Source organism: Engraulis encrasicolus, chromosome 22 (genome assembly GCF_034702125.1).
Source record: "Engraulis encrasicolus isolate BLACKSEA-1 chromosome 22, IST_EnEncr_1.0, whole genome shotgun sequence".
NCBI lineage: Eukaryota > Metazoa > Chordata > Actinopteri > Clupeiformes > Engraulidae > Engraulis > Engraulis encrasicolus.
This window is the reverse complement of record NC_085878.1, coordinates 15,802,898-15,828,267: the sequence shown is the minus strand read 5'-3', so window position 1 is coordinate 15,828,267 and position 25,370 is coordinate 15,802,898. Positions and strand designations below refer to the sequence as shown.

The 25,370-nt window shown below is 45.8% G+C and overlaps 2 protein-coding genes across 6 annotated transcripts in view; both read right to left on the bottom strand.

The window, feature by feature from the left end:
• gramd2aa (GRAM domain containing 2Aa) overlaps positions 1 to 14,261 on the bottom strand; it is a 31,954-nt gene extending 17,693 nt beyond the window's left edge. The window contains exons 1-2 of one of the 3 annotated variants that reach the window (XM_063189056.1): positions 13,928 to 14,261; positions 6,282 to 6,395 (exon numbers count right to left, since the gene is read on the bottom strand). In XM_063189056.1, the coding sequence (XP_063045126.1) occupies positions 6,282 to 6,395; positions 13,928 to 14,034 (221 nt within the window). In that variant the 5' untranslated portion in view covers positions 14,035 to 14,261. The other 2 variants (XM_063189058.1, XM_063189057.1) reach the window with 2 other exon arrangements.
• Positions 14,262 to 14,961: 700 nt separating this feature from the next.
• The window catches only part of LOC134439225 (zinc finger protein 609-like), a 108,377-nt gene continuing 97,968 nt past the window's right edge, over positions 14,962 to 25,370 (bottom strand). For all 3 annotated transcript variants that reach the window (XM_063189119.1, XM_063189120.1, XM_063189118.1), the window contains 5 exons: positions 22,100 to 24,500; positions 21,467 to 21,818; positions 20,780 to 21,196; positions 20,442 to 20,520; positions 14,962 to 19,075 (listed from right to left, as the gene is read on the bottom strand). In XM_063189119.1, coding sequence (XP_063045189.1) covers positions 20,447 to 20,520; positions 20,780 to 21,196; positions 21,467 to 21,818; positions 22,100 to 24,500 — 3,244 coding nt within the window. In that variant the 3' untranslated portion in view covers positions 14,962 to 19,075; positions 20,442 to 20,446. The remainder of the gene's footprint in view (positions 19,076 to 20,441; positions 20,521 to 20,779; positions 21,197 to 21,466; positions 21,819 to 22,099; positions 24,501 to 25,370) is intronic.

The window sequence follows — 25,370 nt, the reverse complement described above, 5'->3', positions numbered from 1 at the left end:
GTTAGGGATTGTTTTGGTCTGGGCACAGCTAGTATTCTTTCGTTTATTAAATGAATTTGATAGACTATCAACCAACTGGAAAAGGTATTTCTCAAAAATATGTCTTTACTGACAGGTTAAGGTTAGGGATTGTTTTGATCAGGGCACAACTTAAATTGCTATAGCATTATTTTGTTTAGGATTAGCATTTGGTATCTATTTTCTAATGATAGTCCATCATGGAAAACAATTCTGTGTCCAGGAGCATGGAATTTTGTCAAAATCCGTGAAACTGACACGGATTTCGTGTCCCAAACATCCATGTCCATTCCACGGAATTCTGAGAGATCAGGCTGCAACACACACACATACACACACACACACACACACACACACACACACAAAGACACAAAGACACAAAGACACACACACACACACACACACACACACACACACACACACACACACACACACACACACACAAGCACACTCACACACACACTCACACGCACACACAAGCAAAAGCACACAAACATGCACACGCACACGCACACAGCTACTCGTTGCTCTATGCTGCGTTAGAGAGTAGATTCATTACAAACTAATTTGTGTACCCTCTCCCAATTAGTTTCTCGTTTGTTGACACTGTTTAAATAAACCGTCATTTTCGTTACTCATTCAACACCAATGACAGCTGTGCAATACTGGGACTTAACATCTCCACAAATGCGTGGGAGGTGTAATACTACATGTACAATTCAAAAGAAAACCTGTTTGATATGGTTATGACCTTGTTGTAACATGTTCTAGTTCCCACACTTGTGTGCATGGAACCTGGAGCAATTTACTTTCATCATGACTTACAGTTTCTCTATTTGAGAAAGACAGGGACTTGGTGAAAGGTTTGCAGCTTTACTGAAATACTGTAAACAGTTTGTTTTTCAAATAAAGAATGTTTAATGCATTATTGACAGACACTGTAATATGGTAACGTATAATACCTATATGTAGGGAGAGATACAGAGAGAGAGGCAGACCAACAGAGAAGATGAGAAAGACAGATAGATAGAGAGAGAGAGAGAGAGAGAGAGAGAGAGAGAGAGGCAGACCAACAGAGAAGATGAGAAAGACAGATAGAGAGAGAGAGAGAGAGAGAGAGAGAGAGAGAGAATTTGAATGTAAAAACACCTTTAGTGCATACTCTTCAAATACAGAAGCACAAATTGTGCTATGGATTGACAATCACAAAAAACAAAACTTACATAGGTAAATAAAAGGCTTACATCTCAGCCAGGTGCCAAAAGTGTGCAGAGAGAGAGAGAGAGAGAGAGAGAGAGAGAGAGAGAGAGAGAGAGAGAGAGAGAGAGAGAGAGAGAGAGAGAGAGAGAGAGAGAGAGAGAATGTGCGTGAAAGAGAGAGTATGTGCATGTGTGTGCTTAGGTTTATGTTCCTTTGGTGCTGCAGGGCAGTGTCCCACAATAAACAGCCGTTCTGATCTGGTCGGATCTGCTTTGGTGCGGAGACGTGTCTGTGTGTGTGTGTGTGTGTGTGTGTGTGTGTGTGTGTGTGTGTGTGTGTGCTTGTGCCATTGAAACCACAGTCTGGATTCCCCGTCTCTATTTGTACAGATTAGATGTAACAGACATTTTCTCTAGTTTAAGCTGTATTTGTCATTCACGCCCCCATACTATTCTTGACCTTCTACCTAAATACTGGACTTATCAGACCCAAGCACACACACACCACGCCACATATGCAACATGTTGCCTGTGTGTGTGTTTGTGTTTTTCATGTGCAGGATCTGGGGCAAAGGGGTTTTTACACAACTTCCTGCAGAGCACAGGAGGCACAGCCACACATGCTGTGAGGCCACAGTACAAAACAGGAGAGGGGGAGGAGAGAGAGAGAGAGAGACTAATACATGTGCAGCACATGCACACACACACAGACTGAGTACAATAAAGAACTGTTGTGTGTGTTTTGGGGGTATTGGGGGCGTGGGCGTTCAATGGCTTTTGTGTTACTGTGTAGCCCCTCAGTCCCATAGTACTCTGATCTCTGTAGTTTAGCTACATAAGGCTATATAGCCTTATAATAGTGTGTGCGTGTCCACCAGGTGAACAAGTCACCACCAGCTTTATGTCTTGCATGTCTGTCTGGTCGGGGTCCACAGCTGGCCATCCATACCCCCCCCTTTTGTAACATGATCTTCAACCGCACCTGTTTGTGGTGCAGGACAAGCAGGCGAATATGCAACAACTTAGGCTCTCAAAGATTTTACGAGATAAAATCAAGCCATAAGGATATGTGTGTATTAAGGTCAATGGTTTTGTTCATTGTTTACTCAGTTATGTTTTGCCTTCCCCCATGAATACTGTCCAATAATGCACAACAAGAACCAGTCTAAAAAAAAACTGCAGGATGTTCTTGAAGGCTACACATGTGATTCCATTTTCCTAAAACCACCCAAAATTTGAAGGCTGTACAGAGCTAACGCACTGGCACAATGAGGCGTACAGTCTGAACAGCAGAGTAGGGGAGAAGCACTACAATGGATTTCATTATGTGCCTCTCTGGCAAGACACCATTCCCGGTCCCTTTTCAGCCCCTCCAAAGCTTCATGTAAACGTTAGTTTGACAACCCTTGTTTACAGCAAAACAACTTCTAGAATAATCTTCTGGCAGTGATGCGGTGCATGCAGTGCAACCCACTGGATTCTGCTATAAATACACTTCACACGCCGGCAGTAATCCCCATGGGACGGCAAGCTCGCCTGGTTATTGAAAAACAGCATGTTTGCAGAGGGGAGGTTTGTTCTGTATCATTAACATGTAGGTCTTCCTGACGCCCTTACTTGAAAGCAGATACAGTATGATACGAGCATGGTGCCATATTATTTTGCAGTGTACACTGTATGTATTAGTGTTACTTACTATATCTATCATCTGATGCATCTGATACTATCAACATGTAATATTATGTACTTATATTGTAGATACCTTATCTTAACCCTAACCCTAATCCTAAGGTAATTTCGACCACCTAAAGCCTTTACAGCAACTAAAAGCAAAATAATTCCCCAAACATAACCCTAAGATAAGGACAAGTACATAATGTTACATGTTACTATTTGCCATCATTACACTTAACCTAATTAGTGTAACCATTGCAGTAAAATAAAGTGTAACTGTATGCAATAACATACAATGCAGCATAATTTGTGTAACACGCCACCGCTTGGTGTTTTCCTTTCAGATGCATCCACTCTCGCAAGGGGCTGAAATCTCTAACCTTCATTTCTTCCTCAAGATACAAAGGGGAAGGTAATTACCATTGGCAGGCCTCCATGGGATGCCCCATTGCTATTGCAGTCACATACAGCACTCCCAATGTCATGTCCCACAGCAATGGGCTAGAGCTGGAGTCAGGGCTGCTGACAGGTTTGGCTGGGGACCGAGACAAACTCATGTGAAAGGGCTCCTTCCCCAATGCATATAATGAAATGAGGACCCAATTCTAGGCACCCCCCTTCTCTGGGCCTGGGACAACGGACCCTTTTGTCCCCCTACCCCCCTACTCCCCTCCTGCGTCTACTTCCCTGGTTGAAGTGTCTACCCATTGGGCATTTCTGGGCAGCCAGGCAGCATCTCTCTGGTAGCATATGTATTGTATGAGAGTTCCTGGGGGCAACAGGAACCTCAGTGAATCCAATTAGGCACCACAGCATATCGACGTGCAAACACATGATTTATGACCATGCGCTACCTGAAAGGCGAAACAGCTCTGCAGGCTGCACAGCCAAGAGCACGACCAATAAGAACTGACAAGCTTACATGTCACACGCATAGGGAACTGTTTCAATTCAGAGACAGTTTCTAGAGTGAGACAGCTCTAGGGCTACATAAAAAAAGAGAAAATTGCCTTACAGATCATGTCTTGATATGCGTTGATATTGATATACAGACCATATCTTAATAATACGCATTGATAATTTTGTATGATGCAAAATATTAGCATGGCTGCAGCACCAAACTTGTAGTGATGCAGACTGTTCTGGCAAAGCTCCAACAGACAACAGGGCGTTCTCATATGCAGGTTCAATAGCCATCTTTCAAACACTTCAACAGAGCTGCAATCAATCAGACACTGGATCTGATGACAAATGTCCAGCCAGACAGAGCAGCAGCCAAGAATAGGCAGGTTGGACAAACACGATGTGAAATTCAATGCACAGAATCTCAGAGAATATAACTTAGTCTGTTCAGTCTAGCAGGATATGGCCAAGAGTAGGTAAATGATGCATACTGTAGCTCTAGGCTCTTCTTTTGTAAATCAGTATTTTGTAAACAGCGCTTCATGCCATCCTAAAAATGATGACCACTGAAGGTCTACGAAAGGACATTAGATAAAGACATTAAGAATGGATGCTTCTGTTTATGTACTGTACTGTAGTGCTATTCACCAGAGTTATATCATCAAAACATTCAGTGTTATTACATGCTGCACATTCTCCTGACATCATCATGCAGCCCAACCATCTATTCTGACAGCTGGATCGTAACTCCCCACCCCCCTAAAAACCTGCATTAACCCCGCAGCCGCAGCAGCGGGTTCAGACTAAGGCCCATTTAAAAAAGCATGAGGGGGAACAGAAGCTGAAATTGCACCATGATTCAGTGAGCAAGGACACAAGAGCAAGAAAGCCTGCCAAATCTGACAGAGGGAACAGATTCCCGCAGATTACACTGCCTGCTCCCGAGCCTGCTTATGTAAGCCCGCCCGCCCAGCACGTCACAGCCTAACCTGTCAGTGGCATGGGGGGGTTAGGTTAGGTTATGACTGGTCAGTGTTCGGTCTGGTCTCTGCTGAACGTTTTACGTTTGAACAACCTGCTAGCTAGGTTGGCTCCTGTGCTGCGCTTGCACGTTGCACACAGCGCACGCTACACTCCCGTTGGCATGAATAAACTGGGCTCCAGACAAAAAAGGGCTGACGGGGCCGATTTGTGAATTTGCCCAGCAGTGCTGCTGGCCTAGTTTAGTACAAAGTGCAGAGAGGAGGGGGTCCATACATCATGGCTGAGCAAACAGAAACATAGTGCATACGGCAAACCTAAATAAACCAATGCCCCCGCTGCTTCAAAGATGGATGGCTTGTGGTGTAACTTGTTTCTGTATCTTTCCATTGTGGAAAGGCTGCACCATACAGTGAAGAACTGACAGAGCAGTTCTTTCAGAAGATACTGCATACAGGCTGGTGTTTGTATTAAGTACAAAGTAATATAGAGCTTCTCTTGGGAGAAACAACTAATATCATAGATACTATAGGCTTGTATTTTGTACTCAGTAGAGTCTTGGGTCAAGCAACAGTATTAATCTTAGGGTGGGGCTTAAAGTCATAATGTAAACAATGTAAGTGGAACTGGTCTAATTTATGTTACACAGAATAAGCCTTTGCGGTTTGTATATAATATTTTCAACAGCACCAGCGTAGGGAACCAGCAGCAGCATAAATATGATGTTGAAGCTGAAATTGAAGTAAGCGTAAACCATGTAGGTGGAACAGGTCTTACTAACATTACAGACCATGAAGCTTAACTTAACACACCACATGAAGGCAAACTGTGGGGTTCCTAAAATAAGCTCCTTGAGTATTCTTAAGAAGATGGCATGTGTGGCATTTATTGCACTCATACGCACGAAAAGTATTCGCTTGAGGTGTTTATGCACAATATACTTTAAACTGCTTACACAGGTGTCAAATGGCAAGCGGCTTTCAAATGTTGCACCTGAAATAAATATAGCCGCAGAGTAAACAATAACACAATCAATATCCCATTTAGTAATGCTAACATTACACTCCAGGATATGCTTTGGAGCAGGAATATCCACCGCCAAGCATTGTTGGCTGATGGGAGATATGAGTCAGAAGAATCAACAAAAAGCAGAGTACATTAGGATGGCCCACACCGCACAGCGCAGCACAACAAAAGCCTGAGGGAGGAACAAATATTGGACTCGGTTCACATGTTCCGCTCCCCTGAGAGCGTTCAGTCAGCGATGACTGAGACATTTAGAGGAAAGTAAAAAGGAAAGAGGTGGTATTTATATTAGGGGCGTGTTCGGCGCTCTACTACAGATGTCACGGTCTTGAAATGGATCGCTGCACACACCTGAACCGGGGCCTGTTTGTAGTCGGAGCAGCACAATCGCCCACGTCTCGCACGGTAAACCCCCCACTTGTGTTGTACTAGTACGTGTGCAGGATGCAGACTGTTGATGTTTAGGCTGGGCTGACTTGCCTGAACTGCGGGGGGTTCTGGGTGTCCTCTTCCTTGGGGGGCTCGGCCAGGTCCGGAGGCGTGAGCAGCCCAACGTCCTCGCTCGGCTCCTGGTGCTCAGTCATGCTCCGCGGCCTGCATATGGCGTGCCAGACGAGAAGAAAAACAACACGCATCACATCACATCTACAAGCACAATCACAGTAGCACACATACACACACACACACGAGAACCCCAACTGAGACAATGAGAACACACCCAGACCAAAGAGAGTGAACACTGAACACATCATACAGCCACATATGTACACACACACACACACCCTTCCACTCACAACCCCCCCCCCCCCCCACACACACACACACACACCGACTTAAACCTGCATAAATACACAAATGGTGGCTGGCTTATTGGCTTATACTTTACCACATGGTACGATTCACATGCTAAATGGCCACCTATATGGCCTTCCAAAACCACAGAAACAAATTTGCTTCACCGTGTACACATGAACACACACACACACACACACACACACACACACACACACACACACACAAACACACCACACGCTCAAATGAACGCCAAAGGATTACACAAGTCACCCGGTATGCCTCACATGCAGGGAACCATGTAAATGACCTTTCCATGGTATAGAAAAATTCAAAGTCTCTCTCCCACTCCCTCTCTCCACTCCTACTCCAACTCCCACATCCGAAACGAGCTTAAATGACCACGGGCGGGCGGGCAGCTGAGCAGCCAGCCACACATGTTAGCCCACGACTAATGAATATGCACCAGCACAAATATAAACATCCCCCACCCGCCTACGTTCATCCACTCTCACACACAAGCAAGTGCATATACACAGGGTTTCCAGGTAGGCTCCCACAGGAGGCCCGGGCAAACTGCTTGTGCAATTAAAAATAGGGAGTATAATAGCCGCGAGCACAGCAGGAGCACTCGGCCTCCTCCAAAGCTGATCTGCCCCCCCCACCATTCATTATCACTAATTGGGAGGAGCCCTTACATGGGTGAGTCAGGCAGTGCTGGTTCCATGGGCTCTGACAAGTCTCATCCTACTCTTTAAAGGTCAGCCTTGATTCAGTTGCCATATGAGCAATTTGAGCTCAGTCACTCTCTCACTTACGGGGCAAGACCTGCCATGATGGGAGTGGCAAAGAGTTGGAAGGTTAAGTACAGAGACCCAATGGGACTTCACTTACACGCAAAAATTAAGTCTCAACATCAGGCTATTTATGGAGCTTATCAAGTAAGTAGGCTAGGTCTTGATGCTATGAAACTAGCATATGTTACGATCACTTCCAGAGTAATCTTTTCCATTATTATTGTGTTTGTGTGTTGGATTGTATTACATTGTATTGTAAGTGGAGTGTCAGGCGGTGAAGAAAATAGTTGGATTAGAGTTTGGTTTAAAAAAATAATAATACTGTAATGACAAATGACAATTCATCACAGTAACAGGGTTAAGAAAGCCTATTATGCAAAGTATAATATGCTAATAAATGATGCCGCACCATTTCTGGAAATGAACTCATTTAATGTCTCCCTTTGACTTAAAGGTACACTTTGCAGGAAATGGTCAAAAAAGCTGCAACTAAAATACTGGCAACTAAAGTACTGGCAACTAAAATCCATGGACTTAAAAGCACAGCCGAATCGTAGAATGACCCATATATATAATAAGGATATTATTTAATAAAGAAAGAAAAGACTATACCTCCTTATCCAAAATAAACCGAACTGAAACAAAATAGAACCTCATGGGCCATGTACACCACTATTTCCCTCTGAATGTCTGTTCTTTTCTTCGCTGGAAACACATGTATTGTAGTGTCACAGCTGTATCCGATGACTAAACATTTCACACCCTACAGTGAAAAACTACAATAACCAAGATAAATTCCATACAGTTTCTTTCAACACAGTCACATTCAAACATGACACAGTTGACCTGCTGAGAATTGTCTGTGGGGCAGGAAAGGAAAGATTCCTTACAAAGATTCCTAACTCAACAAAAAACCCGCACAGTCTTAAAGGCCATGATAAAATCCAGTTACTGGTTGCAGTGAGGGAATAAAATAAGAAGGGCTTGTATAAACTCACAATTCTCCCCCTGTATCGACAAGTCAAACTTCGATAGGAGTATTTGCTGAAGCAGAATTTCAGATTAGTCAGTGCACATTTGCCTATATAAACAAAATGATGAGTAATATCAATATGAAAAGTATATGCAGCATATGGTGGCATGCAAAATACAGTAATTTGGCTGGGAAAGTCTTGGTGTGTCAAAAATGCAAGTAATACTCAAAATCCTTTATTTTTATCGGCATGCATTGGGGGCTCTGCAAGAGGTACTATACAAAAACATGGACTTGCTTTCTATACAGTATATAATGAAAACAATGCATGCTTGTATCCCCATGCTTTGATATACAACCACATGCTGTGCACCCTATGCATAGATATAAAAACTATTCCTATTTTTACTTTACTCACATTTCAGACACACTGGGACCTTTCCAGTGGGACTACTACCATTATTTTGCATAGCACTGTACAAACACAAAATCCTTTAGCAAGTAAGTTAAGTAAAGAATGTGATTATTGCATATGGCACTGAGTAATGCATTTATTTGTTTGAAATGTGAAAAAAACAAGTAGAAGAAGCAGAGTGCATGGGGAACTCTGCTCGCCCCTGCTTGAAAATGTCAATAGGAAAACTAATATTGGACCAGAGGCAGATATGCTATCAGTCTGCCGGCCAGCCAGAGCCGCTGGGGGTCACGGAGGGGCATGTTCAGCCTAAACCAAATATAAATATTAGTTGACTGGTCTCGCTGGTGGCTGGAGACCTCAGAGGTTGGACTGGAGTGTTCTAATCATGAAGTTTACTCATCCTTGGCTTCATCTTTAGTTCCACAGCCCCCTCCTCTTCTCTGCAACTCCTTTTAGTGGCTATTTACCAGGCTGCGCTGTCACAGGACTGCCACAAATCCAATTAGCCTAATCAAATTTAAGCCTGTGCACGTCCAGAGATCTCCTGTTAAAGGTGTACTGCGCAGTTTCTTTATCAGACATCGAAACACCATCTGAGGCTGTCAGGAGCTAGCCTGGGCGAATAGCCGACTGTTGACTCCGTCAATCAGTCTGGCAAAAGCCATGAGGAATCCGTCTCCGTGGACGATGGGAGATGGTCTGATCTTACTCTATAATTTCAATTAATTGAAGTTCCAAACTCAAATTAAAACCACTTTATTAGCATGCCTGTTAGGTTATAGCGTCGCAAAAACATACAAATAACAAAACGAAAGTGTGAATATAGTTACCTTAACCAATCAGTAACGGAGCTCGCGGCTGAGTTCTACGTCAACACTCTCAACTGTTTGCTGATTGGCGAAACACTGAGAGAACCGAGCTCGAGGCTCTTGCCAGACGATGTGCGGAGCCAAAATCTTTTGGGTGGAGTACATGGATGGCGTCGCCAGGCTAGTCAGGAGCTGCCTTTTCCCCCAACCCATTAGGGTAAAACAGTAATGTATCCCTATTCAGGATGGATACAATCATGCACACATTCATTTAAGTCTTGATAAATTGTACAAATAAGATGGATGGTTATGAATGAATGTGTTTGGTTAAAAAGAAACATTGGAACAATGTTGGTATGTTGGCAAGGATGTGACCAAATGAATGATTATATGTAACTTATTAGAATACAGTAAAAACAAATAAATACTACAACTGTCCCCAGTCACAAAGATGGATGAATTTGATATCTAATGACTAATGTTAATGATAAGACAATATATGATTGTTCTGATTCTAATCTGCAATCCCTCATAATGTCTCTGCTGATTGTGATCTTTTCTGATGCTAACTGCTCATTACAAAATCTCAACCAGAAATTGGTTTACAGAAGACGATTGTGGCTGATCTAATGATGTTGCAACTGCAATCATGATTGTGTGTGAGAGAAAGAGAGAGAGAAAGAGAAAGAGAGAGAGAGAGAGAGAGAGAGAGAGAGAGAGAGAGAGAGAGAGGGAGAGAGAGGGAGAGAGAGGGAGAGAGGAAGAAAGAGAGAGTTATGTGATAAAGAAGCCTTGCTTCTGGTCTGTAAATAGAAATACAGCCTCACTGATGAGGGCTGCCAGTCAAGCCCTGCTTCTCAGCAAAGTGTTATCCCGAAGAAAAGGCCCATGGAAAGACAACAAAGCTCCCTCTGTTCTCTCAGCTCTCTGCCCAGATGAATCGCCGTGGCTTCAGCAATTCAGTGCATGCAAATGGAGGTAAGCAATAGGGGAATTCGGGTAGAAAATGATTCTAGGATTCCAGCTCTCTAATTAACTACTGCTTGGTTTTGTTTGGAGAATAACACACAACATACAACATACCAACTCAGATCCACATCACACAATGCATTGTGCTCATGTAGTAATAACATTGTGCCCATGTCAATGACAAAATCTGGAATAGCCCAAGCCATTATTCTCTCATTCCAGGCCCTTGTGTGCTTATAAATAACACAATGGATACAGTGGGTACCAGTCATTGGTTTTATGGGCTCCATTCTGGGTGCTGAGAGGGGGCCGCAGCCATTTATCACCCATTAATTCATATCTACAGCGGGAGCCCGCAGCGGCCCTTGCAATCAGGTTAAGTAGGCACAAGGCCACTCCATCAGAGACACATCCTTGGGAGTGAGAGTGAAGGCTGATGTCATATGTCCTGATTATTCGCAGGGAGCGAATGGATAGGAGCCAGGTGTAATTACCAGACCACCCCTGGGATAACAGTGCCACTGCTATAGCCGCTCAGCCCTGCTCTAACCAACGTCAGGCTATACATGCTCACTCAGGCAACAGCTGCAATGCGGGAAAACTAATGGGCTCTTTCACATGGAACATCTGCAAGCAAGCGTGGCACCCCAGGCTTCTGTCACAGGGTGGAAAAAAAAAAACACAACAGAAGTGTCACGTGGAAATGAATAGCTACAGTCTATATAGTCAGCACCACCTGCAGCTATGGCCAGAGCTGAGTATAGCTCAACACTGAAGTACATGGCTGACTGAAAGAGGACACTTATTCTGGGCTCTGTTAACCATATTGTTTGCTGAAAATGGTTTTCTTTTCATACCGCAACTGTAAAATCATCTAAAATATCATATATAAGAACATATAAATTATTTAGTATTTAGTTATTTAGTAATCACAAATGTTGACATCTGCATTTGGGCCGTAGGCATAACACGCAAACCTTAGAAACTAAAAGTGTTGTAAACGCATATAGGGGTCTACTTACAGTGTAACTAACCATAATAACTCCTCTTTAACACCTCTTTAGTTTTCAGGACAGATTGAGGTACACATTCTGATGGCACCTACATGCACACCCAAAGGAGGCAGAGCATTTCTCTCTGTTGAATGTGCTAACTTTTAAAACAAGGTAAACATAGTCTGTGTATGACTATATAAATAGCCTGTTGCACTACCATTCCTCTTGTTCCAGCTACAGGCAATCCAGTTCCTTTTGGTTTGATGCTGGTGCACTGCCCATAGGTAAACAATTTGTTTTTTAACCACTTCTGCCAATAGCATAATGAACAGAATGTTTCTGAGTCATTGGTATGTTTATTACCATGAGAAAGTAAGCCATTCTCTTAAACTATTATTAATTTGGATAGTAGGGTACCCATACAATACAGGGGGAGGAGTTAGGCTACAATAAATCCCTCCACGTAGAATCGCCTGTGCCACCAACTGTTGCCATATGCCAACACTTCACTTCATGTATGAAAGTTGGGAAATAGCCTAATAATAACAGGCCGGTACACCAATTGAAAACTAATAGAGTCGACGATGTACATTAACAGTAACTGTTACAGTGTTTACCTTTCCAAACGACCCAACATGACCAAACCGGTAGGATACCCACCACATAAAGTGAGGTTCATTATTGAGGTAAGCTTTTAACTAGGTAGTATTTGACACGACTACAAAATACACTGTGGTCTCATTCGGGTATGCATATAGCCTAACACACCACGAAACTATTACTGTTCGCGCGCTTTCGCGACATTTTAAAAGGCAAATCGTTTCAGAGAAGATGACCATACCTTTTATGAAAGCTCGTTCTGTAATCCAGAACTACGTCCTCATCGGACGCAAGGTCGTGTAACGGGTAAACATCTTCGTCTCAAATTGACAGCAGCTAAATATATCGTAGTATCTTCCTTGTAAACATTACAGCGTTGAGTGAATACAAAGTAACTCAAGGCGACATGATACTTTTTGCTGCAATGTTGCGAGTTCAGGTGTCCCACGCAAACTGCGAGTTGCCCTTGAGGACCTGTTGCGCCAAGCAAGCACACAGCCGTTGAAGTGGGCTGAGCATAGTTTGTTCCACCTCACGTTAGCTTAACTGGAATTAGTAGCCATTTAGCAGTGTTAGCCATTTCATGGGCTTGTCTCTGAGGACTTGGTCTACAGTAGCTCCAGTCATTTATACCAACTGCATGCAATAGCCTACATGGAGAGAATTTAGGGAACCCCGAAAATAGCGCGCGCACACCGGACTTTAACGTGCTCTCTAGACATTTTGATTAGGCTATTAACATTTCCAAGTTCAATCTGTCACATATTTAGTTTAGTTTTCCAGTGCTTCATAAGAGGATGAATACTCCATAAGTGAGGTCAACATTGGACAAATCATTAATATTTCGCAGTGTTTAAAAATGGAGGGGCTGCGTTAAATTCTTAGGGGACTGAAACCTGCCTCGTAAGGATGTGGGATGAGGACAGGAGACATCATGCGTGGCTGATAAGCAATCTGGCCTATCCTGGTTTACTGAAATGGAAGGTGTCTACACAGAGCTACATTTGTTCACAGCTTCAATGCTGCCAGTGTGCCCCAACACTCCTTAGAGTGAAAAAATAAAGTAGGCCTAGGCTGTAAGTAAGCGGCAGCCCTTTAAAACCTCTTGCTGACATTTGCTTCCAAAGAGGCTGTGGACAATGCAAGTGTTGTTGATCAAAGGGCTGGAAATAACAGACTCAAAGGTGTATTAAGTCAAAGTAAAAGAAAAGAAAATCAAAACCCCTCATTGGATGCTGGCAGAGGTGTCAAAAGTAAATAAAAGGAAGGTGTGTTTCCTTCTAACACAGGTAACTGTGTTTCCTTAGTTCTGACACAGCTAAGTTACCTGTGCTCATTAGGTACAGTGAAGTAACTGTTGAAACAACTAGGCCTATGCATCATGTTCTGGTACTATAGTGTGGTATTTTTTATCATGACTTTAAAAATTACTTTATACACCTCCTGAAAAATGTTATCATTGTAACCCAGATAACATGAATAAATAAAAAAATAAATAAAACAAATCACACGATTAAAACAAAACAGGTAGCCTATTGTTCATAGTCACCTACTACCTCATCTAGCCTACATTTAGAACTCTCAAATCTTCCATAAAGACTCTGTTAACCTAAAAGTACAAAAACACAGAACTACTAAAGACTGCAACACCAAAGTATGAAAAATCAAGCAAAAGAGCTCACCCAGGAGTTTTAACGGCACACACCACAATAACACAGCTTAAGCTTTAGTGCAGTGTTAGGGTCCAGTTAGTGTAAGAAGTGGTAGTCTCACCTCTGTCGCATGTGTGGTCTCCTGGCGCTGGGAGCATTGGGGCGTTTGGCTGGGTCAGGAGCCTCGGGGGGCGCCTCAGGGCTGGCAGCGTATAATGTGCATCCCATGAAACCTCTCAAATCTCAGCTGCTGCACCGTTGCAGAGCAAAGAAGCAGCCTGGTTCTCTCATGTCCCTGTGAGCTCCCTGCGCCGGACGGATCCCTCCCGGTATGGTAAAAGCCATTGCCTCAGCATATCTTACTCTCTCGCTGCCCCTCCCCACATGCAGATAATCAGATTTCACATTTTACACTCAACAAAATCATCCTCACATAATCTCCCCGTGGGTCTGTTTCGCTGCTGCTGCTGCTGCTGCTGCTGAATCCAGTTGTCGCAGTAAAAACCTCAGAGGGGCTCAGCGCTCCATCAACCTCTGGCCCTCTGCAATACTCCCAGCACCACAGTTACACGAGCGTGGGAAGCAGATTTAGAGCAGATGAAACAGTAGGCAGTGTCCCGGCTATAGAGACGACTCCAGCAAAGAGTTAAAATAGCCCCTGCTCTGCCAAGTCTCAGTGTGCTGGGTGAGTGGGCATCATGCCACCACTCTCCCTCATGCCACACATTCGGTGGGAAATAGTGACACCTGGTGGGCATTGGTATACACTTCAGTTGTGTGGCTGCAAGAAAAATCACTGTCTATTGTGAGTGGTATTGGTGAAGTCTTTCTATTTCAACAATGCCCGTTACAACCAGGCAAGCAAACAAGTAAATTGCCTAAAGTACCCAGCGGAGATGGCCTTCTGGAAATGACTGCTTATGTACTTGTATTCAAAGGACAGTGATGACAACTTTGGGAGTGATGCAAAACCTGCCTAAATACAATGATACTATCAGAATGCCTTTTGAAGGGGGCCACTAATAGTTCGAGGAAAAAATGAGGCATAAAGTTCCACTTTGTCTAGGGCCCCCAAATATCTTAAAACGGCCATGCCATGATGGCAGGCTCTTCATTGTCAATCACAAGACACTCACTTCAAAAAAAGGACAGATATGATTGTCTCATAAAAAGATTTATTTATTTTTTTTGCCCAAATGTACAAAGGCAAGTTACAGTATTGTATAAAAAAAGAAACATGGTAATGTACACTTTACATCAGAGGACAACTCCAGTAGGGGAAAGATCAGCTGTGGTGGGAGGAAGGTGATACATCTGGGGGAATGAATTTCAAAAAACGAAGCAAGAAAAAAAAGAAGAAGTTGTAAACATCCTTTTGTTAAGTACCGATGACTGATACTTAATGACAGACCCTCTTAGGTTTGAGTGAAGAGAGGGGATGCGAAGTTTACTATATGGGGCTAGGGAAAGGGAGAGCAGGAGTCAAAAAGAGAAAGAAAAAAACCCAAATGCTGGGAAGCAAAACACCATGATAAAATAGTGCATGAATCCACCCAAATGGGTAAAACATTGGACGTCTTATCAATGTTTGCTTGTTAAGAAATTATGAAAGCCATGGTGTAAGGGTTTTTAAAAAGCAAATCAAAACAAAAAAGACGCATCTTCCTCAGATGATGGTACTACCCAATTAAAAAAACAAAACCAAAAATAAATTATTAACCATTAAAGCGCTTAATGTATTTTACCTCTGCAACATCAAGGGATTCTGTGATCAACAAAGATTGGTGGCTATACTTTAAAAACCAGATAACGTTTCAATTTCTGCTCATCCTTGGAGAAAAAAAAGAGAGAAAGCTTCATCATGCCAGTCAATATCAACTAGTACTAAAGCCACTTCTTAGGAACATGTAACACACAGAATGACATTACAGCTCTTGATATATCCAGAACAAATTAGATGTGAAAAAAACATACATAGGAACAGTCTCATTATTACTCAAACTCAGGGACTGGACTGTACGCTACAGCAGCCTATATGTGGCAATGAACTGTTCATTTAGTGTCATAACCTTCTTGTGTTTTAAAAATAACCAGCCACATCGGCATTCCACGATTAGAATTTTCAGTTGTAAGAAAGTGGAAAAATGAACATCAAATTCCCTCCCTTAAACATGACAACACCATAGTCTTGGCCTTCAAGGGGGGTAACTTTTTTTAAGGCCAAATAATCAAACTTTACCACGAAAGCTATAATACTGCAAAAAACTATTGAACAAACATCAGATGGCAAGAACAATGTCAGTCAGCTCTACGTTTCTACCTTTGCCTTGATGGTGAACAACAGTGGAGGCTCTGGACAACAGCTTTAGGAGTCTGAGGACCAGAGTAACTCACTGGACGCACAACAACTTCATAACCTGTACAGCCATGCGTTGAGGCGAGAGTTAAAACCCCCTTTTCCACTGGGTCTCCCATAACAAGTTGACAAAAAAACCAAAACAAAAACAAATCAAAATAAACAAAAAATACAACTGGCTCAAAATGTGATATTTATCTTTTTGTATTTTTTATTTACTGGGAGGGGGGGGATCCATAAAACTGTAAAAGCCTTGAAATGTTGACAATCATACAAGGGCGGTGCTTTTAGATTGACACAGAGTCGTCACTGGCTGTAGGCAGGTTCAGCCAATTGGTTTCAGATTAAAAACACACCCTTTCTCTCGACGTATGGGGCAAAGTGTTACCAACTGTGGACATGACTCGAAGCGAGCTGGGTGGAGAGCTTTAAAATATATAAGTATATAGAAAAAACTGAACAGAACTGTAAAAATGAGAGCTGCTACAGTATTTGTGTAAGTGACACTGGGGGACGGGGCGGTGGTGGGGTTGGGTGGGCCGTATGGGAGATTGGCTGAATGGTGGTAATGGCAATCCAAAAATCGTTAAAATTATACCTCTGTTCATTATATACAGATATCTTACTGTTGGTGAGGAAGAGGAGAGGGGGAGAAAGAGAGAGAGAGAGAAAAACCCAACAATGTTGAAGCTATGGATCAGTGTGCTTTGCCTGAGAGGATACTGGATAATATGGGACTTCATGCTAAAATTGACACCCTACTGGAGAAAAAGAAACTGAAAACCATGAAAATGTTGCTCCTGGAGACAGAGAGGGGGGGGGGGGAACTGTAAATATGAACAGAGTTTTGAGTGGTTGTTTTACAGAAAAAAAACACTTTGTGTTACTAGTATTCACAGCACTTACACACAAGGTCTCCTTGAACAAATAGAATACAAGCTAAAATCTCGAAAAAGGTCAAACGGCTTTTTCCTGACGTCTTTTTTCCCCTCCTTTCCCCATGTGGATGCCACTGTAGCTAGCTCTCTACCCCGCGTACACAACAGTAAATGTCTGGGGAGTTGCGTTTTTTGAACCAGAGATGACATCTGGTTCCGTTTGCGCTCTTGCCTCTCCTCGTGGGCAGCGAGACAGTTTTTTTAATGTTTGTTTTTTTTCGTTGCAGTGCACAGTTCAGTGGGTCCAACTGCATCTGCATTACGAGTAAATCCTCACATGACAAAGTCCTCCCTCAAACCCCCAACATTTGTGGCTGGCTCCCCCCAATCGACACGGGCACAGTTAAGAAGCAGAGCATTGGTGCGACAGGGGGAGCGAAGCGCCAGTTTTGGGGTGTTTTCCACCAAGCGGCGAGAGAGGCACGTGCTGTGAGGGAGGAGAGGGTGAGAGGCAGACGGAGGAGGGCCGTGAGCTTCACCAGAAGCGGGGACTCCCCCAAACTGAGGGAGCGGTTCACTTTTCCAACCCGAGGTGAGGCAGAGAGGGGAAAAAAATAATCACTTTGCTTTCTCCGGAGGGTGAGCGACCTTCCTCGTCGGGTTCACCGCTTATCCGACTCGAGTGACACATGAAGGACAAGTAAGTGTAGCCATGAGCCAGCAAAGAGCCGCTATGAGAATCCTCCGAAGTCCAAGCAGAGACGAGGGGAGGCTGGCAGAGGCTCAGACACTGCTGAGAGACAGCCCGACTCAAACAGTAGACAAGGCCGAGCTTCATCCGCCACCTCACATGGAGAACAAGGCCCCCCCTTACAGTCTGTTGAGGCAGCTGACCTGGGCACACCAACTAGTTTAGCCATGAGCCCAAGGCCATTCTTCAAAAGCAGGAGAACAAAAAATGAGTGAGACAACCAAAAAAAACAAAACAAAACAAAAAAAAATGAACATAAAACAAAAGTCTACGAAGTGCCATCAGCCATGCACCGAAGAACCAAATTGCTAAAAAAAAAAAGAACAAAAATGTATCAACATATCATGGACAATGGAGATAGTCTTTTGAGCTCAAGTGGCTAATGGCATATTTTGGGAAAAAAGAACAAACAGACAAACAAACAAAAAAACACAAAAAGAAAATAAAGTCTTAAGGATGTAGTGATGAGGACTGTGTGTATGTGTGCGTGCTAGCATGTACGTGTAAGAGTGTGTATGTAGTCATGTCTTGTATGTACATGTGTGCATTTCGCTTAGGAACACATGCTGGGCGTCTCCAGAGTGTCAGCTCCTGTGTCCCTGCTCCATCTCCACAAAGAGCAGCAACTCCGAAAAAAAATAAAGATAAAAACAGTTTTCACTTTTACCATACACATTTTTTTTTTCCGTTTGTATTTGTGAGGATGCACACTGAAGAGCAAAAGGGCAACAACTTCAATCATTTCAACATGATAAACAGTTTCTTTTTTTTGTAGTTTTTTTTTCTCTTTTTGTCTATTTTTTTTCTTCCGACAGGCTTTATTTATTATTGTTCAACCACTGCAATCCAGACTTCTCCATCTCTGGGCCCGTTATTCCGCACGTGAGAAAAAGGTTATTCCATGAATCAAAGGCCAGACAAGGCAATGGTAATGGTCTCTTTTTTATCTTGCATGGCTTGTTGTTTTTGACAGTGCAGAATATTAGTTCAGTGGCAGGCTTGCGTTTTTCGTTTGACGGAGGACAGATGGCTTTGAGAGGAAACTGGTCTTGCGGTCCGCGCTGGGATCGGAGGTTATAAGATGCTCGGAAACATCAAAACGTCCTGCCACACATTCAGGCAGGAGAGCAAAAAACAGGAGACAGGAACAAGAGAGAGAGAGAGAAAAACGAAAATAAAAATATAGAAACACCATTCAACTGATGTCTACATGAACTCCATATATGTCCTCATGTGAGCCAGTCACATGTTCATTAGCAAGTGAGGTGGTGATGTCAGGTCTCCCTGCAGAGAGAGAGAGAGAGAGAGAGAGAGAGAGAGAGAGAGAGAGAGAGAGAGAGAGAGAGAGAAGGGGGGGATCAGAAAATGATTCACTTACAACTGCCGATACCGTGCAATCTACATCTCAATAACCCTCAACCCAAACTGTTACAGAAGCTAATCAATATGCTAAAATAGGGGGGGAGCTTATGTGATTTCACCCCACAGTAGTGATGAGTGAGTGGGTGGCACGTAATCTCTATCCGCCCACTAATCCTATTGACACTTCATATTTTCTGCACTGAATGGAAAATGCAGTGCTTAATTGCCCGTGTTTGTGCAATTCCCCCACTCTTTTTCCTGATGCTGTAGATGTTGACTGGAAGCGGTAATGGGATCGAGCTCCCACTGTGGGTGTGTAAGACCGGAATTTCTGCAGCTAATGTAGGGAGACTTTGGTTTAAAACCTCATGCAAAAACACTGGGCTAATCTTCTGAAGAATTCAAAATGCTCCACAGCCACATCCCAAATGGTATTGCAAACCCCGTGTTCTGCTAAACCACTACACAGCTGATTAACATGGTCAAAAAAAGACAATAAAAATAAATCTAAACAGAGCGATGTTAAATGTGTTAACAAGTAAGCTCTAGATCTGACCAACAGTGGTCAACAACTTGAAATGAATTTGTAGTGACTATATTTTTCCGCTCTGCTATTCAGCAGCACTGTCAGCACTCTTGTTGAGGGAGACAAAAGTATTGTGTAACCTTATTGCATGATAGGCATTATGTCATGCCTAAACTCCTATTGTCAACTACTCAACCCAAATACCAGCACAATAGCCTTGTCAGCTCATAATTCATTACACATGTTACAACAGGGTGCTTTGAGCTTCCCCAAGTATGTAGCCAAACAAGATATTTCACAGAGATAGGAGGCACAGTAAGAGTTTCCTCTCAGCTTTTTCCAGCAGAGGTCAGTATGAGCTGAAAGTTTCTCTGAGCCGTACGGTGCAAACTCGAGTCTTTTTTTTTTTAATACAGATAGCATAGTGTCTGTCCTGAAAAGACCTCGTTTCGGAGGGGAGACGAGGAGGACTGCATTGGCTATGCATGATAAAAAAAAAGAGAGGAAAGGACCAAGATTAAAGCAAATCATGCTGAATGATTATGTGGAGAGGGCTCTAAAACACCACTTAATGAAAAACTCAATTTAGGACACCCACTGGAATAACACCGAGATGGCAGGGCTAATCATTTGCCAGAGAGCACACTGGACACAGAGGTGCTCAGCTTTCAGTGAGTGCTAAAAGAAAATAAAAAATAAAAACCCTGTCTGCAATTCTCCAAAGTCCTTAATCATGGTTGTGTTTTGCTGCATTGGCCTTACCGTTCTCACCTCCGTGCAGGCGGATACAGTGAGGGAGCTGAGGTTTGCTGGCTGGCAACGATGGCGGAGGACGACAGACCTGTGGGGAAGAATATTAAACATGTCAGCGCTCTCTCTCGCTCGATCTCTCTCTCTCTCTCTCTCTCTCTCTCTCTCTCTCTCTCTCTCTCAGCACAACAGACAAGGCACTCTGCTGCCTAAGCGCTGCAGCTTTTCACCGCCGCTCAATTTGGCACAGCTTTCACACTTCAACTCAGCACAGCAGTGGCAACAGCAGCAGTAGCAGCGGCGGCAGCACTGGCGGCCGTGAAACCATGAAATAGTATCTGTACACTGACCTGTGGGGTAGGGGAGGTCGTACTGCCCGGAGAGCAGGGAGTAGCCGAGGTGGTGATGAGAGGGCATGACCCGCTGCGAGGGGGAGGAGCGTGGCCTGTCCAGGTCCCTCTCTCGCTCCCTGTCGCGCTCACGTTCCCTGTCGCGCTCACGCTCCCGGTCGCGGTCGCCGGCCCCGCGCTCCCGCTCATGCGAGGGCTGCTTGTCACCGCTGCCTCCCCCTCCGCCGCCGCCACCCCCGCCCACGGTGGGGGACTTGCTCTTGTACTGGCTGGCGTGTTGGTGGAGGATGTCCAGGGCCTTGGACTCCGAGGCCGCTTTGCTGCTCACTGTGGGGCTGGCGCGGGACTTCTCTCCCTCCTCGCCGCTCGGCACCTTGCCGCCATACGGGGAGAAGGAGTAGCCCGCTGACAGATAGCCTGCCGAGACACGATTGAGAATGACTGTGATTATGATAGCAGTCACATAATACTTATGTCAGCAAGCAAGCCTACACGCTGAAACAGCTAAGCACTACACTGCACTCTGACAAGTCAGTTCAGCCCGTTCAAAAGTTCAAGGTTCCACATACAGCTTCTAGGCGCAGTACATAAATAATTGCTGAGTGAACCAATGACATTGTAGAGGAAACACGTTCACAAAGAACAAGCAAGTGTTCTGTAAATCTTATTTTCCTTTCAACGTTTTACCTGGATAGTTCTGCATCATGATGCCTCTGTATCCGGGATGATTGGGGTCGTAGCCCTGGCCGTAGGGGTAGCCGTGCATGTAGGGGACGTAGGGCTGGTGCTGTGCCAGCGCGGAGGGGAACTGCATGTGGGCGTTGGGCCGGGGGTCCTTCTGGGGCCCTCTGTGGTCCTCGGCGGAGGCGGAGGAGGCGGCCGATGTCCGGGGGTCACTGGCGTCCTTGCCCTCCTCCTTGGCGGACATCTCCTTGGGCCGGGGTCGGTCGTCCTTGCCCTTGCGATCTCGCTCGCGCTCCTCCTCCAGCTGCTGCTGCTTCTGAGCCTCGGGGAACTTGTTGGGGTAGCCGTAGGGATCCTGTTAGAGAGGGGAAACCATAGTGTAAGATGTGACATTGACAAAGCTAATGCATCAGATGACCCCCCCCCATGTGCAAAACTCACCTAAAGAAAGTCTGAGCAATGCATGTGTAATGGATAATTAGTGTCATTTAGGCTTCTGCTTTGAACCATAACTTTGCTTACATTCAACACACCAGTTTGAATGGAGGTGTGACAAAGCGCTCTACTGGGAAATGATGTTTACGTACATAAAAAAACAACAGAGAGTGTTTGAAGCTTTGTGCTTTGAAGCTTTACCTGTCTGTACCAGATGGCCTGATCCATGCCTGGTTGCCTGCCAGGCTCCATGCTACTCTTGGGCTCCTCCTTGCCGTGGTGTCCACCCTCGCTCAGCTTCATCTTCAGGCCCTCGGCCTGCTGGGCGGCCATCTTGGCCTCCTCTCCCTTGGGGATGATGACCGACTTGCCGCCCTCCATGGAGGAGGATGAGGAGGAGGAGGAGTCTTTAGGCTTGCCTCCCATGGACTGGGGCTTCCCCAGGTCCGACAGGCTGGGCGCTTTGGAGAGTGCCGGGGGCCCCGAGGCCTGCTTCTGCTTCCATTCCTCCTTAATCATTGGGCCTTCGCGGTCCTTTGAGGGGGTCTCCGAGGACTTCTTCTCGGCGGCCCGGTGCTGCTCCGCCACCTGCCTCTGCCGCTCCTCGTACTGCTGCCGGTAGGCGGCGTTGGTGTTCATCAGGTGGTTGTGGTAGACCTGGTCCGGGTAGCCGTAGGGCGGCATGTAGTACTGGTTGTAGTAGAGCGGCTGCATGTACATGTTGGAGCGCTGCTGGATGACTGAGTGCTGCTGCTGCTGCTGCTGCTGCTGCTGCTGCTGCTGCTGGGGGTGCTGAGAGGGCGGCTGGCCCGGGGCGCCCAGCTCCGCCTTGCGCTCGTCGTGCAGGTCCAGCTTGCCTTTCTCCTCGCCCGGATGCTCAGAATCCTCCTCCTTCTTGATCTTCACATTGGGGCCCTCCATCACGGGGCCGCCAGCGGTCGCAGCGCCCGGGCTGGGGTTAGTGTAATTGGGGGAGTAGTAGTTCTCGTAGCTGGCGTAGTAGGGGGACTCCTTGTTGGGAGGCTGGCCGGCGAAGAGGGCCTTCTTGGCCCCCTCCCTCACAGCTTGGTCTTCCGCCTTGCTCTTCATGCCCTCCACCTTACCCTCCCCATCCTCGCCAGCGTCGGAGATGTCAGAGTAAGCGGGGCTGTTGGTCTTCACCGAGGAGTTGTCGGCGCCGTTCTGGGTGACCACGTGCAGGGGGTTGAGCGGCTGGCCGACGCCACCACTGTCCATGCGACTGGCCACCCCAATGGACGGGCTGGGAGCGTTGTCCGAGAAGCTGTAGATCTTGTCGGCCTCAGCCTTGATGCTGGCCAGGCGACTCTGGTGGGGATCGGAGCCGTTCAGGAGGCTATCGTTCTTGCCCCCGGGATCCGAGGATTCAGAGTAGGGGCTCTTCCCGCCGTCGGGCCGCCCTCCTTTGCCCGATGGCTTGGGACTGTCGGCCTCCTTCCCGGGATCCTTCTTTTTCTTGTCCTTTTTCTTCTTGTCCTTGGAGCCACTCATGGCCGGGCTCATGGCGGAGGGATCCCCCATCGCTGAGGGCTTGGGCTGTATAGCCTTCAGCTGAGGGCTCTTGGGGATCCCCTGCATGGCAGAGCTCATCCCTTGGCCGGGGTTGCCGGGACTCCCCCCGGGGAACGGCGAGGGCTGCAGGGAGTACATCTGCTGAGGTGGCATGTTTTGAGGCAGGGGTCGGGACGACTTGATGTTCTTCTGCTGCAGCTTGTCCGACTTGGCGCCGCTGCTGGACTTTTTAGACTTGTCCTTGTTCTCCACCCCGTCGTTGCTGGCCTCGTCGGTCAGACACGGGCCGTCTTCGCAACCGTCCATGGGTGTGCCGCACGCCTCCGGGTCCACGTCCCCGTTCCTCTTCTTGCCGGCCTGCTTAGAGCCAAACTTCCCCGGAGAAGGAGAGGGACTCTGGGCATCAAACCCCCGTCCCTTGGGCGTCACAGAGCGAGCTGGGGACAGGGAGCCCTTCTGGGAGATGGATGCTCCGTTGCATCCCCCAGACTCTGGGTGCAGGGTGGAGTCCTCCCCGTACTCACTGTCCCCGTCCATGTCCAGTTTGATGTCCTCGTCGTTGTGAGCACGGGCCTGGTGGTACTTCAGGCCATTGATGTGCTTGTACTTCTTGTTGCAGTTTGGGTGGGGGCAGTCGATGAGCACCGGGGAGGAGCAGTTGCGGTCCAGCGGCGGGGGCAACGACTCGGTCTTGATGTTGGGGATGGGCATGTTGAGCGGCCCGCCGCCACTGCTGGAGTTGGTGCGCATGCGCTTGTTGCCCTTGGTGTCCTCGGAGCTGGAGTTGGGCTCCATGTCGGAGGCGGGCTTGCTCTTGCGCTTGCCGGCCGAGGAGGGGCTGGCCTTGACGTCCTCAGTGTTGCTGTTGGGCGGGGTGCGGCCCTCCGAGGAGTTCTGGCTGCCGCGCCGGCCCTTGCTGTTGGAGCCGGCGCGCGTCTTGCTGTTGTTGCTGCCCTTGTTGTCCGACGAGTTGCTGTTCTCGTTCACGGGCGTGTTGGTGTTGGGACGCATCCTCTTGCCACGCCCTCGGCCGTTCCTCATCTCCAAGTCACTGGTTGGAGACTCGCAAAACCTGCCGAATAAAAGCGAAAAACATTAACACGCTTGAATTGTTGATAAATCAATTTCAATAAACAAGCTTGTGCAACAGTAGCGTGTGCCACAATGTTCTGGAGTAATAGGAGAGTCAATGGCAGTAGATGTGACTGTAAAACAAATGATTATTGGAATCACACGTACTCCCGACTTACTACTATGGTGCTTTCAAGTCTGAACAGAACAAAGCAACAGGATATAAAAAGGGAAGCTAATATCAGAGACGCGTGAATTGCATATCTGGAGCATCAGAAAAGCAGCTTCCCGCAAAACAACACAGCTCCATGCTGAGTCGCACGGTGGTGGGTATTAAGAAATCTGGCAGGCTTACATCTTAATATATACAGTATGTGAAGCTTAAATGCAAGACACTTCAGTGCGTCTTCTCTTGGATGATTTATGAGTATTGGAACCAGTCTGTGCTTTGTGTCACTCCAAAGACATCTTGTTCTCATACTGTTACCATTTGTTTTTTTTTTTAGATCCCAAATGTCTAAAAATCCAATACGTAAGTCAGCCATGACAGATAAGATTCAAAAGGGCATTTTGGTCTCAGCAAAGCCTCAAGCGAGAGGCGAGGAGGAGCAAAGATGAAATTGTCGCTGAGGTACGCAATAAAAACAGGCACACTCGTAAAAAATCTTTTTAAAACAGGAGGAAACAGAAAGAACAAATTACTTGGAGTTATAGAGTTGACACCTGACATATCAGCTAAGCCCTGGGCAAACAGCAACTCCTGAATCGACAGCAGCTGTGCAGCGTGTGCCCTGAGCAGTCTCATTTCCACAAATCCCTTTTACCAATATATTCATCTCCTTTGCTTTTCTGCACTACGCAGACACACACT